Below are 19,439 nucleotides of genomic sequence, written 5' to 3' on the forward strand. Positions count from 1 at the left end.
CTCTAGTGACCATCTGAGTGACTGTCACTAGATGTGTCACTAGGAAGCAAGGTAAACACTGCCTTTTCTCAGAAAGGCTATAGACACCAGAGCCACTATATTAAGCTGTAGTGGTCCCGGGGACTATTATGTCCCTTTAAGAATTTTATTTTTGTTGTTGAATATAAAGCTATGCAAGTTTTTTTTTTTTTTTTTTATCTGGCTCCTAACTTTTTTAGCTGGCTCCTAGAATCAAAGCAAATTTGTCACACCCTGAACTAGTGGAACTAACACCTAGCAGACGCTCAAAAGCTGTAACAGTAGATATCTTATGAATGTGTCTTTCCTGGATCTACCTGCATTTGATTTCACATGACACATCCTTCGTGCCCTCTATGCTGGTGTAGTTAAACTTTACCTTTTTTAAGTTTGCAAACACTCTATATAGCTGGCAGTGAGTGCTGTATGAAAGGAGTATTATTGTACACTTACATTACTAGTGTTACTCCTGTAATTGCTTATATTTTGGGTAGGCCACAGGTATTCTCCTATTTGTTGTCTAACTCCAACTCCCATAATAATATGCCACAGATAATGGGAAATTAAGTCTAACCACAGCTGTAGTAGCCCTATTCAAACTGATTTCCCTTTCATTATTCTACCTGTTGGACTTTATATGTGTTGGACAATCCTTACTTTGTTCCTTCTTCCTAATGCTTCCTGGTTAGCCTGTCACCCCTGCCTCGATGCGGGTATATTTACTTCCATATCTGCATGCTTTCCTGCATAAATCCCCATCGTACCTCCTTATTTACTTCATTTTTCCTCCTGGCCATTTCATTCACTCTCTATTCACAGTTATTTTCGCTGTCAAAAAACAACGTATACATAAAGAAATACAATAAAACATAAAGTATATAGAATAAAGTATGCTAATGAATATGCATAAATGCAGTAGGTGCAAGGAGTACAAAACGACAAACACATCAAGCTCCTCTCATACTGGATAGAGTGCAGATTGCCCCTACTACTACTACCGTCATCTGGTCCGTAGCCCAACAATTTATTTTGGCAACACAAAACACATGCAAGTTATAAAAACATTTGCAAAGTTTTTACATTGCATTTAAAGGTACAGTTTCTCGGTTGTTTGAATCTAATTGGCCGGCTATTGCAGTATGTGAGTGTCTTGAAGGCACTTTTTGTTTTAATGTTCTTACGTTTTCCATTGAGTTAATGGTTTATGGGCAACGTAATTGACAGCGGTAGCTTGATATAAATACTAGTCCGCAAAAAGCAAGGTTTTCTGTGAATCTGAAGTGCCACTGCCCATTTACCTTTTCAAAATTAGAAGCAATAGTAGGAAATGATAAATCACACTCTGATATGTCAGAAACGGAGTCTCCCTTAGGGAGTATGTAGATATACAAATACCTAATTAAATAGAGCTATGGTTTTAATTCTGCATTACTTTTCAGACATGTTCTCCTTAAATTAGCTATGTCTCATTAAAGTATAGTGAAATATAGAAGCTCTTAAAAAAAAAAAAAAAAAAAAAAGCATAGAAAAGAAAGAATATAGGTAATGATTCAAAGATACACGGTAAAATCGTGTAAGTAGGGACATCATGATTCTTGCAAATTGAGACTGAAAAGGGCAATACAATTAGCAGGAAATAGTGACACCAAACACAATTTATTTACTTTGAAGAAACCAGGTAAAGATAATTATAGTGACATTCTGATGTGTCAAGAAAAGTTTGGAGTATATTTGGAACCAATTTTTACAGTGTAAAAAAAATACTTATAAACAGCTCAGGCATGGCAAAAATTATTTTGAAAGCCTTCTTCACTTCTTGTCTCTGTTGATATTTAGTATGTCAATTACTTGTTTATCCCATTTGTATAATTGTTAAGCGCTGCTGAATATGTTGGCACTATAAATGTGAATAATAGTCTTCCATGAGCAGTTACCAGCTCCAGTTACCCAGACAGCCACATACAAACTACAGCTTTAAAAACAATATATATGTTTTCATAGCTACATGGATAGGGAAGGGACCAGATGACTGCAGTAGTAAGATTGGAAACAGATTATTGAGATAGATCCACACTTTATCCAGGAGGAAAAGAGATTGGCTTGTTTGCAGTTGGCAAAGCATGACAAAAAGGTCTGCTGTCATGCTTTGTCACAGGTTTTATTTCTGACGACTGTGGGAAATTTATATATATATATAATACAAAAAAAAAGGGTGTGTTCAGGACAATTAGCAGCACAAATCTCAATGTACTAAAGCAGTTACAAATACAGCACCAAAAAGGTGCTGGTATGTGCAATTAAACCAGAGGTCTTGTAGCTGGAATAAAAATGCAATGAATTCCTTATAAAAAAAAATGTCCATCCTATAAATCTTGTCAATGGCTCAAAGTTACTAATATAATTCTGTACACATATAATCCTAGCAAACATTATATATCTAACTGGAAATAAGTGCGTTGTAGCTTTTTAAAATATTAGCACATTTCATTCCCACTGAGTCAATAACTTACTTAACAAGGTGCACAGAGTGCTTTGTGCATAAATGTATACAATGTACACAGATTCCTTCAATGTATTCTGTATTCTGAATACGGTATGTATTAACCTGGCTGGATATATATAAACATATAAGAAATAAAGATATAAAATGTATAGTGCAAATATAAACAGATTCCTTTTCGTTGCTATGTTTAGCCCTACTTAACAAAAGTTGCCCCAGGCAAGGTGAAAACGTTTATATACAAATGCTCCTCACTTACCGACCAGGTTCCGTTCTTACGACCCGGTCGTAAAACAAGTTGGTTGGTAAGTGAGGAGCATGCGCACCTGTGCAGGTCTATGTTCGGTGAAATTTCCCCGAACATAGACAAGCGCAGCAGAGCAGGGAATCCCTCAAATCTAGGTTTGGGGAACGTTCAGTCAATGTGCTGTATTTTGCATATTTTATCCACTGATCACATCAGCATTCCTATTAAGTAGGCTAAGGAAGTTTGCTGACTAGTAGATCCAAACATAGATATCAATGTGGTACCTTACTCTGGAGATCTATTAATCTATCCCTGCTGTAATTTGCTTTAAAAGTGCTCCTTCCTTGTGTTTTTTTTAAACAATTACATAGAACAAAAATCTATTAAATAAAACCTACTTTCATTTCATTTGTAGCCATTCTGTTTACACTTTTCACATAATTCAGGTTTCTGTATTTTTACTGTAGAGTGCCCAAGTTATAGATTATTACTGCTGAAGTTTAAATGGGCAGAATCAATGTGTGACATAATCAAAAGTCAGCCTTTAGCCCATTCACATCTAATGTATGTTACTTCTCCAAGGAAGCCTGGGGGAGTGGTGAGGCTGGCTACCCATTGCTTTCAACGGTTCACGCTGATTAGCTGCTGGGCCATCTTCAATGCTAATTGACTAGCACTGTAAGCTGTAGGTCACGGCTCATCTAGTCAACTCCCAGACACAAATGGCTACTTTAGCTACTGATAATCAATCAATTAATTAATTAAGGTAAAGTCAGGATATACATTTCCCCCCAATCTATTAAGTCTTGGTGTGTTTCCATGTTTTTAACAGAACACTCCCCACGTACTCAAGTCTTGTCATTCACGTTTAAGATTCTGAGAGCAACTATATAGTGCGTAGTTAATTTGTAACTGTAAAGTTGCAGTTGAGCTCCATGATTTACCTGATCCATGTTGCTGGACTCACCATGGCTGTACCATGGTTCGTCAACCTGGTCCCTACCGCCCACTGGTGGGCGTTTCAGGATTCCAGGTGGGCGGTAGGGATTTCCAGGTTGATAGTGCGGGCGGGTGCGAGCCGGCGGTACCCGTGCGACTGGGTACCGCTGTTACCATTTGCGGCTCCGGCCCGCGCGGTAAACCGCCGGGGCCGCCTTCCAAAGTGTCCATCGGGTGGCCCATGCTGTCAGGGCCACCCGATGGATGCGGATTGTAAGGGGGCCCGGTCAGCGCTGTGCGCTTTAACAGCGTGACCGGGCCCCCTGTGATGACATCACAGAGCTGGGAGGAAGTGATTCCCCGGTCACTCCTCCCAGCTAAAACTGAGAGCCGCGCGGGAGGAAGCAGAGGGAGTCAGAGTGGGAACTCTGACTCCCATCCACCTGAGCCACCACTGGACCCCGGGAAAAGTCACCCTCCTGCACCTTAAAGGTAGGAAACAGGAGGGTGACTTAAATATAATGTGTGTGTTTGTTTGTGTGTGTGTGTCTTTGTATGTCTTGTGTGTGTGTCTGTCTGTATGTGTCTTTGTATGTATGTCTTGTGTGTGTATGTGTCTGTCTGTATATATGTGTGTCTTGTCTTTGTATGTATGTGTCATTGTATGTGTGTCTTGTGTGTCTGCATGTGTGTGTCTATGTATGTCTTATGTGTGTGTGCATGTCTGTGTGTCTGTCTGTATATATGTGTGTCTTGTCTTTGTATGTATGTGTCATTGTATGTGTGTCTTGTGTGTCTGCATGTGTGTGTGTCTATGTATGTCTTATGTGTGTGTACATGTCTGTGTGTGTCTGTTTTTATGTGTGCCTGTCTGTTTGTATGTATGTGTCTTGTGTGTCGTATGTGTGTCTTGTGCGTGTGTGTGCATGTCTGTGTGTGTCTGTTTGTATGTGTGCCTGTCTGTTTGTATGTATGTATGTGTCTTGTGTGTGCCCGTCTGTGTCTTTGTGTGTGTATGTATGTGTGTCTTGTGTGTATGTATGTGTGTCTTGTGTGTATGTATGTGTGTCTTGTGTGTATGTATGTGTGTCTTGTGTGTCTGTATGTGTGTATGTGTCTGTACGTGTGTATGTGTCTGTACGTGTGTATGTGTCTGTACGTGTGTATGTGTCTGTACGTGTGTCTTGTATGTGTGTCTTGTATGTGTGCCTGTCTGTTATAGTGGACTATACTAAGTGGGCTACCTAGCTCAGCCTTCCTACTGGGCATTGCTATAAGGAAGGTTAAAAAATAGAAAAAAGGGGAAAAAAAGGTGGGGAGGGGAATTGAGGAGGGAGAGGAGATGAGCTGACGCACAAATGAGAAATCATATTATGCGCAAACAGAGAAGTCGTCTGAATATCACTGAAAGAGACCTTCGTTTGTTCCTTACGAAAATCGAACCAGATATCAAATATTTAGTCTCACAGCATCAACCTCAAGGATCTCATTAATCACTAGTAAAGGTAATTTCAATTTACTTTATTGTTTTCTCATTAAACTTTATAAAGTTAAAAACCTTATAAACCTGCATTAAGGGCGAATCCCCAGAAATATTGAAGCCCCACAGGCGACAAACTTACCCACCCTCCAACAGAGACTGCCATGGGACGTAAAAATAAAAAATACCAGCCTCCAGCGACACCGAAAATGCCAGACATCAGGCTCTCCTTCGAGAGACCTGCAGCCGCAACCGCGGCTCCCGCCAAAATGGCGCCCGCGGCCCGGGCAGAAATGGAGGCCTCAGACGCATCCCAAGAAGAGGGAGACACGTCCTCTTCACCCGAACCAGGAGAAGAGTACCCAGAAACGGACTCCGAGGAGGATTCATCCCCAATGACTAAGGGAGATATGAAACACCTCCTGCAAGAAATAAGGCAAGTCTGGAAATCGGACCTGAAAGAGGCCCAAGCAGACATAGGGGACCTCCGCAAGAGGATCTCCGAATTTGAAAACAAAGAGACACAACGGGAAAACCAGATGCAGGACACCCACAACCAAATGGAGGACCTAGCCTCCAAAGTGCAGAGACTTACCCGGTCGGTGACCGCACTGGAATCCCGCCACAGGCGCAAGAATGTCCGCATGCGGGGCATACCAGAAACGGTAAGCGACGACGCTCTGCTACCCTTCACACAGAGACTGGTGGCCTCGATGGGCCTAAAGAACAAAGATACCAAAGGGATGGTGGTCTCGGCGTTCCGAGTACGGAAAGCGGCAACAGCGCCCCAAGGGGCCCCGAGAGACACAATAGTTATCTCCAGAGACATAACAGTGAGAACCGCTATCCTCAACAGGTCCAGGGAGATAAAGTTATTCCGGTTCGAGGGCTGCTGCGTGACAATCTATGGAGATCTTCCCTTCGAAGTACTAGCGGCAAGGAGACAACTGGCTCCAGTAGCCAAGAAACTGAGAGAAGCAGAGGTCCGGTACCGCTGGGGAGCAGACGGAACGCTGAATACCCAAAGAGGGAGCGAGACTCTTACACTATCGCCCGGAGAAGATCCCACGGCGTTCTGGAAGGCCATAAACCTACCGGGAGAAGAACCACAAAACACTGGGGCCTGATCCTGAGAATATCGACAAGGAGAGAATGAGAACCTGCGAGCAGAGATGCCCTGAAACAAGGACTGACCAGCTACTTGACTGACCCCATATCAGGCAACACGACCTATAGACCACACAAGACTCACATAAAAAGGGAGGGAGACGAACTCACACCGGGACGAATCGGCAAGTAGCCCAGGCCACTTCGCCCCCAAGACATAACATAAGACACAATACGAGACACAGCACCACATAGACCAGACGCCTAGCACCATGACTACACGAGACTACACAACATAACCCACAAGAGACGAGGACACACACCAGACTATAACAAGACCCATCAGAAGGCAACCCTTGTGTCAGTACGAAGGTACCGCAGAACTTTAAAAATGAATGACTTATAGACGAGGCACAGAATAACGCTTGCCTCCATGACATACTCTGCATAAGTTGTATTCTTTGATGCAAAACCTCAATAAAATACAAATTTAAAAAAAAAAAAAAATAAACCTGCATTAAGTAGAAATAAAAAGATAAATGTACGTACATTTATTTTTTTTTAAAACACCCTCCTTTCTTAAAAATATTCCGCATTTGCGTGAAAACTGGTGGGGGTAAGGAAATTTTTTCAACCAAAAAGATGCATTAGTGGGCGGTAGGTAGAAAAAGGTTGACTACCACTGCTGTACACAGTGATACTTTTAACTAACATGGGAGGTGAATATAAGTATAAATTATAGATTTAGAAGTGTATAAGTATAAGTCTTGGGGCTCATGAAACAGAGAAGCAAAAGCAACTTATAACTGAATAACATTTAGTCAAACTTCGTTTTTTATCAGCTACACTTAGTAATGGACCATTTTTTTTTTTTTTTTTTTAAAGTCACAACAAATAGTTTTTTAGAATGTTTTAAACAGTTTTATGGAAAATAAGAGATGCCAATTTTCAAACAAGTTATTTATCGGATGAAGTGGAGTTACAAACATGGCACAATGCTAGTCAGAAGACGAACACGAGAAGTTTTCTCTCCCTTGTTAAAACAAATACTTTGAAACACATGAAAAATATCAGACATTTTATGTGAAGTTCTACAGCAGGTCATGGAAAAAAAAAATCCTTTGCATTTAATCTTTTCAGTATTTTCAGAGATAATACACAGAAATATTTTGTTCTAACTAAACTTATTGAATAGAATACTCTTAACTTTAATTATTTTGGAAAACGAGGAAGATGTATGTGTGCCTCACATTAGGAAACTGACTTTTGGGTCCTGAAAATGAACTAATTAAGTGTAAATCTAAATGAACCCAACATATATGATTCATTTCAAAATAGAAGGTGTGGCGAAACCAACCTCGCCACTGGGCCCTGGAGAAGCCTGTTTGCCCGCCTCCTACCTGCTGACTATGGCCCCTGGGTTATTTGGGGCATATTGTATTTTATTGTGCAACTGCTGGCCTTTTAAGCACAGTGAATGGTATTTTATTGTACTGCTGCTGGCCCTTTAAGAACTGCCTGGGGACATATTGAGACTTTGGGTAACAATACCCTTTAAGACTATGGCCCCTGAAAACGTATGGACGTATTGGGACTTTTTGGGATACTGTACCTTTAAGACTGTGGAGCATATTACAGTAATACTGCTTTTAGTCCTTTAACCCCTTAACGCCGTTACGGCGTTCCATGCCGTCGCGCTTTAAATGGGCTTTAAAGCCGTTGCGGCGGCATGGAACGCCGTAACGGTTTAAGCCCCCAGGAGCCAGCAACTACTCACCTCCGCCGCGATCCTCTTCTGGGGGGCTGCCTGAGAGCCCAGGCAGCCCCCCTCCGGCAAATGAGGCCCCCGGGGGCCATGTGATCGCTCTCAAAGAGCGATCACATGGCCCCCTATAGCTGGCTATGGATCTGCCAGCAGGGGGACTGTTTGAAATATCAGACAGTCCCCCTGCTGGTAGGAGGTGTAAAAAAAATAAAATAAACATGTTTAAAAATAAAATATATTTTAATATATATATAATATGTATATATATTATATATACAATATATATACATATTATATATATGTAACGTCATGCAAAGTGTATTTTAATATTAATATAAGTATATAAATTAATATTAAAATACACTTAGAATGACGTTACATATATATAATATGTATATATATTATATATATAATAGATGTACATATATATATTATATATAAATACGTATAATTAAAATAATAAATAAATAAAATAATAAAATAAATAAAAAAAAATTGAAACAAAATTTAATATAAATTATATATGCATATGTAATTTCATTCTAACTGTATTTTGTTATTAATATATATATATATCGGTAACAAAATACACTTAGAATGACATTCTATATATATCTATCTATGTATAAAATACAAATAACCGCAAATATAGAAATATATAGATAAATACATATAATTACATAAAAGATTACATTAGTATACACGTAGAATTTAAATACCTATAAATGCATATATATTAAAATTCTACGTGTATATTTAAATAATCTTTTAACGTAATTATGTGATTTGATTAATTAAAATTTGATTGACATGCCTGACAACACAGGGAGAAAGTGCAGAGAATTTAATTCGCAAGCACTATATTTGACCCTGTAACTCTCCAAGACACCATAAAACCTGTACATAGGGGGTACTGTTTTACTCGGGAGACTTCACTGAACTCAAATATTAGTGTTTCAAACTGGTAAATTGTATTACAACAATGATATTTTAAGTAAAAGTGACGTTTTTCGCATTTTTTACAAGCGAACTGCACTTTTATGGTCTATATTATTGTTGTAATATGTTTTACGGTTTTAAAACACTAATATTTGTGTTTAGTGAAGTCTCCCGAGAATAACAGTACCCCCCATGTACAGGTTTTATGGTGTTTTGGAAAGTTAGAGAGTCACATATAAGGCTTGCATTTCATTTTTTTCACATTGAAATTTGCCAGATTGGTTATGTTGCCTTTGAGAGCGTATGGTAGCCCAGGAATGAGAATTACCCCCATGATGGCATACCATTTGCAAAAGTAGACAACCCGAGGTATTGCAAGTGGGGTATGTCCAGTCTTTCTTAGTAGCCACTTAGTCACAAACACTGGCCAAATATTAGTTTTTTGCTTTTTTCACACAAAAACAAATATGAACGCTAATTTTGGCCAGTGTTTGTGACTAAGTGGCTACTAAAAAAGACTAAACATACCCCACTTTCAATACCTTGGCTTGTCTAATTTTTCAAATGGTATGCCATTATGGGGGTAATTCTCTTTCCTGGGCTACCACACCGTCTCAAAGGTAACATTACTAATCTGGAAAATTTCAATTTGAAAATGGAACGTTCTATATTTGACCCTGTAACTTTCCAAAACACCATAAAACCTGTTAATGGGGGGTACTGTTGTACTCGTGAGACATCGCTGATTACAAATATGTGCATTTTTTTTGCAGTAAAACCTAACAGTATTATGACATTCACAGCTAAAATGGCAGACGGAAATACAAATTTAAAAAAAAATCTTATTTTCTCACCTTTTTTTTAATTTTATTCATAATAAATTATGTTCCATATATGAATAGTTAATGATAGATTAAAGCCCTGTTTCTCCTGAACAAAATGATATATAATAAGTGTGGGTGCATATAATTTGAAAGAGGGGAACTACGGTTGAACAGACATATAGCGCAAATTCCAGTTTTTGTTTACATTTTGTTTTGATCAGAACGTGCACTATTGACTCCGTCCTGAAGGGGTTAATATCATGTATGCATTTATGTGTTCAGTTAACCTGGGTTATATGTATGCAGCATTCACCTGATTGTTCGGTAGAATCACTCCATTCATTATACTGAGTGAAACTACCGAACAACCAGACCACCCAGGAATAAGTGTGCCTCCAATTACCGTTTGCAACAATGTTGCAAACGGGTAATTGGCAATCAGTGTAATGTATTCTTTGTCCTCTGGGTGGCCGCCATTCGGGAAACGAACACGTGGCGGCGGCCATCTTAAACTCCCGAACAGCGGTGTTTTGCCGTCGAGTGTCTGGAACTAAAATCGGACACTCGACTAGGCAAACACCGCTGAGACCTCCATACTTCCAGAAATTCGTATAGAAACTACCGAATGGCCCACCGTTCGGTAGAAAGAACCCCACAAACAAGGGAATTCATTCAAACCCTCTCCAGGCTCTATAACGCAGGCAATTCGCCTGTTTTCATTCCCTTGTCTGTGACCGACCGCAGGGCCAAAATGCATGGAACTGTTTTCGGATACTTTACCCATGCGGTCGGTCAAATCTTTGGAACCCTATATCTCCCGAACCGTTTATCCGAATGAACTGATTTTTGGATATGTTGTCCCCCTGAATAAGGGCTATCCAGCGATTTAAGGATTTAAAGGTGTACCCCCTGTTTTTGGGGTACATCCAGAACTTGGTTAAAATTGTGTACTGTATAATTGGGTTTACTGTTATCTGAGGGGAGGGGATGTGTGGGCTGAACCATGTATGTGATTGGTTATTTTATGCCTCCCCCTGGGTGTGGCCTGTAAGTGTACAAGTGTAATAAAAGCCAGGCTGGATGAGCCAGTCCAGAGTTCCTGCTTAACCCTCAAAGTGAAGTGTCGTCTCATTATTGGGGGGGAGGATTTATTGTATGCTGTTCCAGTTGGAAGGAAAGTCTCAGGTGTTGCCTCAAGTGCTGTACATTTGTTCTCTATCAATTATTTTGTTTACTTCAAACCACAATTTGCTGTAAACAAGGCAGGCTTTTGGGGATTCTAATTTCAAACTAGAAAAGCTACAATTCCTGGGGAAATTGTGTGAAGTGTTCTTGCCTCCACCAGTAGTCTACAACTGGAGTGGGCGGGGTAACTGTTATTATTTATTTATATAGCACATTTAATTGCAACGTTGTTGCCCAAAGTGCTTCACAGTTACATTAAAACATACATTTATAAAAACATTAGCAGGTGTACAAAAGACCCTGTCTATGACATCACTTGCTGCCCCAGCCTGGCACAGGTCAGAGTATTTTAGCGGTTGCCTTCTTCAAACGGTCGTATTTTAAAAACTATAAATCGTATGGCGAAGAGCTTTATATTGTGAGAATCACAAGACCCAGACCTACATTTTGATGCATAGTATGTCTCTCAAATATTAACAATGAAGTCGCAGTTTAGAAATTGCCCTTCAAATTTGAGCTGGCTAGAGTGGAGTTTCAATGAATGTCAATGGACGGCGTGAGTTGCAAACAAATGGTCATAATGTGAAAACAATCAGGACTATGGCTTAGCCGTGGACATTTCTAGTGGCAGCAGGGATAGCTGAACATTTTGATATAAGATTTGTGTAGGTGGGCTTGAAAATGAGGGAGTGGTGGCAGTTTAGAAATCATGTCCTGATTTTTCAGCTTTTGCCAGCTCCCACTCTAGCTTTGAACATTTTGCCATTCATTCCTATGGGACCAATTTTGCCTCGAGAACTACGATATTCCGTGAACCATTCAGCGAAACGTTCCACAAAGTAATAGCACACCAATCGGGAACAATACGCACGTTTCGGTATATTTTTGTCTATGTAGTGTAAAAACTGTGGGAGGAGTTAGGGTGGTAAATTTGGCTATAATAAGAATAATAATATTATATGTGAGATAACATTAAGTGGTCTTGCTATGCAAGAACACTTAAATATTAATGCAGTACACACAGACACAGTCCAAATTTAGTCCTTAAACCTACAAATGGTGCTTACGCTTTTCTGAGACTTATTTTCTGTCTAAAAAGTTCATAGATTAAACACATTCATAGGATTTCAGCACAATTATTTTTACAGCACCAGGTAATGCAGCTAAACTAAACTCAAGCTTTTACCTTAAAAAGACACTATAGGCATCAAATCAATGTTAGCTTGTGAATCAGTTTTGATCTATCATGCCCTGTAGAGTCACTGTTTAATTCTCTTCCATTTAGGAGTTAAAACACTTTGTTTCTGAAGCTCAGCCACAATTACCTGCATGTGGCTTGCACTGTAGTCTTTGGCACTTTCAGTAAAAAGAGATTTCTTTATTACACATTAAATAAAAATTCCTTACCTAAAGACATTCAAGCTTGTTAGGTCGATTCTATTCCCTCTATTTATTTTTCGCTATTTTCTTTGTTACCTTGTATCTTTACCTCTAGCTTGATACCCATTGGTTACAGTTTATACTGCCAAATTGGAGATTGCATACATTGTATCATGTTCGCATAGGTTTTGTGATGACACTAAATGAGTACATTATATAATCCTCCTTTGGAGATTATGTAGAGCCTATTATCCTTGAAGATATAGGCATCTTTTTAGTAACTTATTGGCATATACCAGGCTAGATTCTTAGGTTTATTAGGGATCTTACCAACCTGGATATATTCATATTAGGTTCATGATGTACATTCTAAGGATAGCCCTTCTTTGTCTTCCATGCAACTTTAAAGGGTATTTAGCTATTTTGTTTTGCTTAACCAATTATACAAGTCCCAGAATATTTATCACTAATGAAGTAAATAATTTCGTTTTTTTCATAGGGACTTGCTGTTTCTAAACACTTCTAATATTAGGAGTTTTAAATGTTGTAATTATTAGAATAATGTCTAAAAACAATCAAACATCAAAATTTGGCCAGTCTACCACGAAGTCAAGAAGTGAAGTATAATTTTAATTTGCAATCATCAGCATTTAAATTGCCTTACAAACACCTGACAAAATGCCAACATTTTAAAAGTGGCATTGCAACACAAAACACAATACAATCCATGTGACCAGTTCCACCAGCTACTTCCTTTTTGACTTGTAAAATTGCCATGGAACGCAAATATCACCCAATATGTGTTCTACCAGTGGAGAAAATGTGTCCATGATTCCAAAATCTCAGCCCGCTTGAGCACAGGTAGAAAAAGAGAGTCCGGTATATGACCAGCGAAATACCAAAGAAGGAATGCCCCAACTTCTTTAGTCCCCCAAGAGTGCTAGCTCCCCACCACCAGAAGGCCATCATGGCATTCCTATCTGCATGCAATACATTTTTCAGTTTGGTGGATCTAAAAATGGCCCCAGCTAACAGAAGGGAGCCCTATATATCTATTGATACCTGGATTTCCTGCTGTGAGCAGAGATTTAACCCTGCTCACACTACATTACAGGCTGTGGGATTTTAAACGCTAATTTAAAGAGCTATATCCAGCACTCACTTTGGGTGCTACATACAGATCACCTGTTAGTCTGGGGTCACTAAAATAGCCTGAAATAAAACATAGGGAAGCCACAGGTGTCAATTGATACATGGGGCTGCCTGGTGTGAGCAGGGATTTAACCATGCAAACAGCAAAACTGCAGGATAGTTCATGACATACTATTGTCATTAAATCTCACTTTGTGGAGGACAGCATAGAATGTTCTAACATCAGGTAGGAGTGAATATGCGACATTCAGTTGGAAACATTGGCTACAACCAAAGATCACTGTACTGGTCTGGTCGCTTTGCATTTAAAGTGTGATGATACCATGAGTCATTGCCAGGCACACAACATTACTAGACTAGTAGAGTGATTCGAGGTCAGAAAATGTTTGAATTGCACCAAGAATCATCTTTAGGGGAGGTGTCACTTTCCATAATATATAGCTTGCTTATAGGAAGTGAGTTTGAGTAATGAAACTGACTAATTTCACCATTTTTAGTTTTCTAGGAATGAAGACACCAAATGAACAAAGGCCTAGGTCTGTTGGGACAGAAGACATTTGCTATTTGAAAGGTCTTTGTTCCGATGCTGTACATAAATCCAACACATCATTAAGAAAGCCAGAGAGCATGTGTTCAACACGGAACAGTTAAACATTCTATGAAAGATTACCTTTTGCTTCTCTTCACAGATTTGTTTTCCCATGGTGGATCGATAACAATGATATGGTATTTTTTATCTGTAAAGGAAGACAATATCTATTATTAATTTTCTCTTGACTCTGATGTTCAAGCACCTGTGCACTTAAAGAGTGCTTAAAAGATACAAGTGGCTTTGAAGTATTTTTTATTTAAGAAACAAGATTATCTTGATGTATCTATATCAGACTCACATTTCTAGGGGCAAAAAAAGATAACCAACACACATTTAAATAAATATTTTTCTCTGAATTATCATATAGTATTTCATCAACTATTTATATATTTTGCAGATATTTTTAAAATTGTTTTGGTTTTTTTTAAATTAAAAATCAGTAAAATATTTCTAGCCATCCTGGTCTTTCTTGTGACACAGGTGGCATGTAATAAATCTAGGCAGGTTAAACAAGATTTCATCTTTTCTATCGTTTTATTCTTAAGCAATATATGTCACTGAAGAGTTGAAAAGATGTGACTCAAATACAAAATGATCAGCACTACTAAAACATGCCAGATGTATTTATATCTAAATTATGTGAAGGTGCAGGTAGTTTCCATAGATATATGGGGCTTAATCTTAAAGCAAAGCTGATGACCCCTTACTCCAAGATCATTCCTTAATCCCCTTTAAGATTTGCCTCTTGACACCCAAGTCAACCTCAGTTTGGCCCCTATATAGACTCACTTCTTATCCTTTTCCAGACTCTGGTCCTTAAAGATATATACAATCTGTTATACATGAAGAGAGGAGTAACCAACTCCTAAATTCCATCTGAACATATTTTCACCCCAGTGTCTCCCCTCCACATTATCACCATGTTTATCTCGTCAATTGTCGCCATCTTCCTAGACTTTTGTCTCATGTGTACTGACATAATTTTAGCTAAATACTACACACACAATTAACGCAGGTTAGTCCCCTATAGAAGTTTTGGCATTCTTTGCACAAGATGACACCCAATTCACACAGCTGTTGCTAGTAAAACTTGCGGGAATTTATAAAAGTTGATGTGATATTATGGTAGCTTTTGACTGTTATAGCAATTCAATGAAATTCCAACACAATTAATATGAGTTTTTCATAAAGGTTCAATGAAAAAAACATAACAAAAAAAAAAACCTAAGTCATATTGCTCTGACAGAGTCCCTTTAACTAGATACACTGTCCCTACTTTGCACTCGCATACAATCACAGATTCACACACACCAATATACATAAGTAGACACACTCATCAAATCACATTTCCATAACTGGGTAAACTCAATGAATTACATATGTACAAATACGCATACAACAACGCTCATTCACTTACTCACTAACAACTTGACACACACACACCTATGCTGTAATACTACAGCTATATCAGTGCTCAAGCAGCTCTCTGGACCCCTTCACAAACCATCGCAGCTCATTCTGTTGGCAGTAAGAAAACCAGTTTCAGAGGCCTGCTAAAAGGGATACATTGTCCCTTGTACTAGGGAGAGCAAGTAGACATCTTCCCTGTTTAGAGCCTCAATTTAAAGAAAAACTGTCAACTTCCACAGTGTTCTCTATAAACTGTTGTCTCCTCTAGCTATTAGTAAGCATCGGGCAGGGACTCCCGGTTATATGACTATGACTCATTGATCCCTAGCCCACTAAAGTCAAATGATCATCTCCAGCAGGGCTCTGTCCCTGTCAGTTGCTATTTAAATGATCTATGACCGAAACCTTCTCTTCTTTCTTCCCTTTGCCCTTTCCTGTGACTTTTAAGCCAAGAACGGCAGAGATCTGCCCCTATCATAGTTACTTTTACTGTTTTTCTTGATGCTTCTTCCCCATCCTTTTTGGAACCGCTGCTTACAAGAAATTGTCAATTACTGCTCTCACGCTCCTACCACCACCACAAAACCATTCACTTAAAAAGAAGTAGAAAGAAGCCGCTTCCAAATTTTAAAGTATGAAATAATCTGGAACTTTGTTTTGGATTTTTCACCTAACACCTTATTCAATTCTAAGCAAAAGATTATCCGGTGCCATCTATAGAAGAGGATATTGCTCAACCTTTGCATTGCCCATCAAACATGTTTCTTAAATATCTATAAAACACGCCAGGAGGGAAATTACAGAATTGTGATGAAAGAGAAAACTGATGGAACCGAGTATGAATAAAGTGCTAAATAAACCTGACTGTATCTGCTCTGGAACTCGGACTTGGAGATAGCAAGAATTTCTCTACTCTACTAAAAAGAAAAAGAATCAGTTCAAGGAACAAAGCTGAGCAAACACAAAACCATATGGTGTGTATTATTGCTTTACATCCACATCCAATATCCACAAGTGATTGATGTATTCCACCTCCGTAACACTATGTTTTTGTCAATTGCATGACAGATGTAGTAACAGAAAAATGAGGCAAATGATTGCAGAAAGCAGTATCTAGCTTACAAGAATTACTGTCACATCACAAAGAAATCAAAACAACCAACGATCAAATACATTCAATCTACTTCAACAATAAAGAAAAAAAAAAAAACTGTTTCATCAGCATGTAATTAAACTGGGAAGTATCCAAATAAACAAACACCTGTATAAATGAATAATACAGTGGAACATGGCCCTGTTTTTAAATGTATTACATAGATAATGCATTTAAAAATAATTTGTAAAAAATATATACTTAGCTCTCTTTGCAATGGCACATATGAGTTAAAACTGTTTGAGACCTGAGCAAGGTCCAACCCTAGGGCAAATAATTAAATTTCTACCATTATCAGTGTTCCCATACTCAGATTTTTTTACGTTTTTTATTTGAACGCATTTGCTTTGGAACTTAAATTAAAAGGATAATCCATAGGGGAACCCTTTGCTCACTTTGCCAAGACTGGTATCAGCTATACTTCAATGATAACACCCAATGGAGGTCAATCTTTAGAGAGAACAGAGGGAATTTGCTAGTATTTTAGATGTGAATTGGTACAGGTGTTATCTCTGTGATCGCACATGTGAGCTCATACCTGTTTGAGATCTGAGCAGAGACTAAACATCTGTAATAGTCTGGACTACCTTTTGTTATAAAGCAGCTCTGTCATCATCTGGATTTTTTGATGGTGACAGCAACTCTTCAAATGCAGTGGCCCATGGGTGATAGCAAAGGTAGTTTATACTTACCTGAACCTGTCTCACCATCTTCTTCAGCGAGAACCTCTTCAGCTCCTGGCACTTCATCTGCCAGGAGCAAACAACAGCACTGTACTCTTGTGCATGCGCCAGCGTAAAAGACTGATTTCTATGAAGGATCCTCCCAGACCACAGGATCCTTTATAGAAAGAGCCCTTTTCCCCTGGGCTAAGAGCTTCACAAGCTTTGAGAAAAGGTAGATCAGCATTAGAAAAATACACAAGACAAAGTAATCCCTAGCAAGCTGGTTAATTCAGACTGCAAAATCCACACATTGTTCACAGCATGCAACAATATCTGGATTTTACTGAGCAGGCTCTGAAGCTGCCTGAATTTAGTCCGGATTTCAGCCAGACCGAAAAACTGTTTGTCCAATAGCAGCTGTGGTGACATCTTGTCACACAAATGTTGTGACTAAGGATATGTGTTATTTTTCTTAAGAATACTTGGTTTTTCATGTTACTGAGCTATACTCAGTCACTACCTCTAGTGAGGTAACAGGCCAGAAGTTAAATATACCTGAACACTTTCTTTCTCTTTTCCTGGGTGTTATCATGGAACATCTTGGTCTATAATTCAGTGTTGCTACTGGACAGATATAATGTTTTTTTTGTGTTTATTTGTAAATAGTGGATTTGTTACTTTAAGTTTGTTTATGTGCCATTTACTTGTATGTTACTTGTATGTGCATTATGTGCGTAGTTGTAGGTAGTGGGTTTGTTGCTATAGTTAGTTTGTGTGCTATTTATTTATATGTTGCAAAGTGTTTGTTTCTAAATAAATGTGTGTTAAAGTAGACGGACCAGAGGAGTTGTATTTTGCTATTAATGGTATTTTAATACCACAGCAGATAGAGAGCAAAATATATATATTTTTTAAAACCTTGACGGTGCAAGGATTAACTTATGTGGTCTACCACTTGCTTGTGGGCCACCACATGAAAATGTAAAAATACATCTTAAAAAGCCTCTGGAGGTCAATATAACCCCCATACTACTATAATGAAGACGTGAAACTTCCCTATTGCCCCCACCTGCCATGCTGCGTGTGAGGCAGGCCTACTAAACATGCCAGTGGCAGCTCACTGTAATTCAAAAATGTGCGACTTTTGCTTCCTTGTTGCTGTAAAGTAAAACACTGGGAGCTTTGGGTGGGGACTTAAAATCAAATAATGGGTGTGGACAGGTCTCCACAGCAAAAATATTGAGGGACATAGTAATGTCCTCCCTGCCCTTGCCTATAGGCAACAAATGGGGCTCATCCATCGTCCATGGTTTAAGAAAGAGCATGATTTTAGGAAATTCCCTCATGGTTTTATTTTTATTGTTTTTTTTATAGACAGTGATCTGTCCAGCCTCCATTACTGAATTTTAAGGCCCATGGTTGTTTGGGATGGAGGCTTTTTAGTGGCAATGATGTGGTCTGAGCAGCAATAGTTACACTGTTTAGTAGCGATACACCCTCAATACAAGTATAAAAGTATAAGAATCATATTGCCTTCCCACAGGCTTTTTTGAAAACTATTATTTTTTTCAACCATTTAATGTGTCGGCTGGCCAGCCCCCACATGATAAACCTTCATACTGCCGATGATTTTAGAGTCATAAAGGTTCTTTTTTGTTGTTTGCTTTAAACTATTTACCCACTGACAGCAGTGCTTCCAGGGGTAAATGGCACTGTTCATTAGCATAAAAACAAGTGAATGATAATTTGCAAACTTGCATTCTCCTGCTTTGTACATATTCCGGATACTATACTTTGTATAGGGTCAGATGCAAAAGCTCTGTATTTAAACCAAACAACAAATACACCTAGCAGATTGTTGCTAAATCGGTTTGGATGACTCAATTCCATTGTGGCTTTACACACAAAAAAAAAAAATTAGAATTGCCAGCCTGGTCAGAATTCAGCCATTTCCCTGGATTTTGTTCATCTGTACAAAATTCAGTGTTTAGTGAATAAACCTGCATGTTTTGTGAAAAAAAAAAATCTGTGTACAATATATAGTTACAGAGCAACAAAACCTAATGCAATTTTTAACAAATTT

At 38.7% G+C, this 19,439-nt stretch overlaps 1 protein-coding gene across 1 annotated transcript in view; it reads right to left on the bottom strand.

The window, feature by feature from the left end:
• Positions 1-19,439, bottom strand: part of METTL4 (methyltransferase 4, N6-adenosine) — a 147,410-nt gene that overhangs the window by 86,562 nt on the left and 41,409 nt on the right. The window contains exon 4 of the mRNA XM_063451507.1: positions 14,207-14,273. Within this exon, the coding sequence (XP_063307577.1) occupies positions 14,207-14,273 (67 nt within the window). The remainder of the gene's footprint in view (positions 1-14,206; positions 14,274-19,439) is intronic.

Source organism: Pelobates fuscus, chromosome 4 (assembly GCF_036172605.1).
Source record: "Pelobates fuscus isolate aPelFus1 chromosome 4, aPelFus1.pri, whole genome shotgun sequence".
Taxonomy (NCBI): domain Eukaryota; kingdom Metazoa; phylum Chordata; class Amphibia; order Anura; family Pelobatidae; genus Pelobates; species Pelobates fuscus.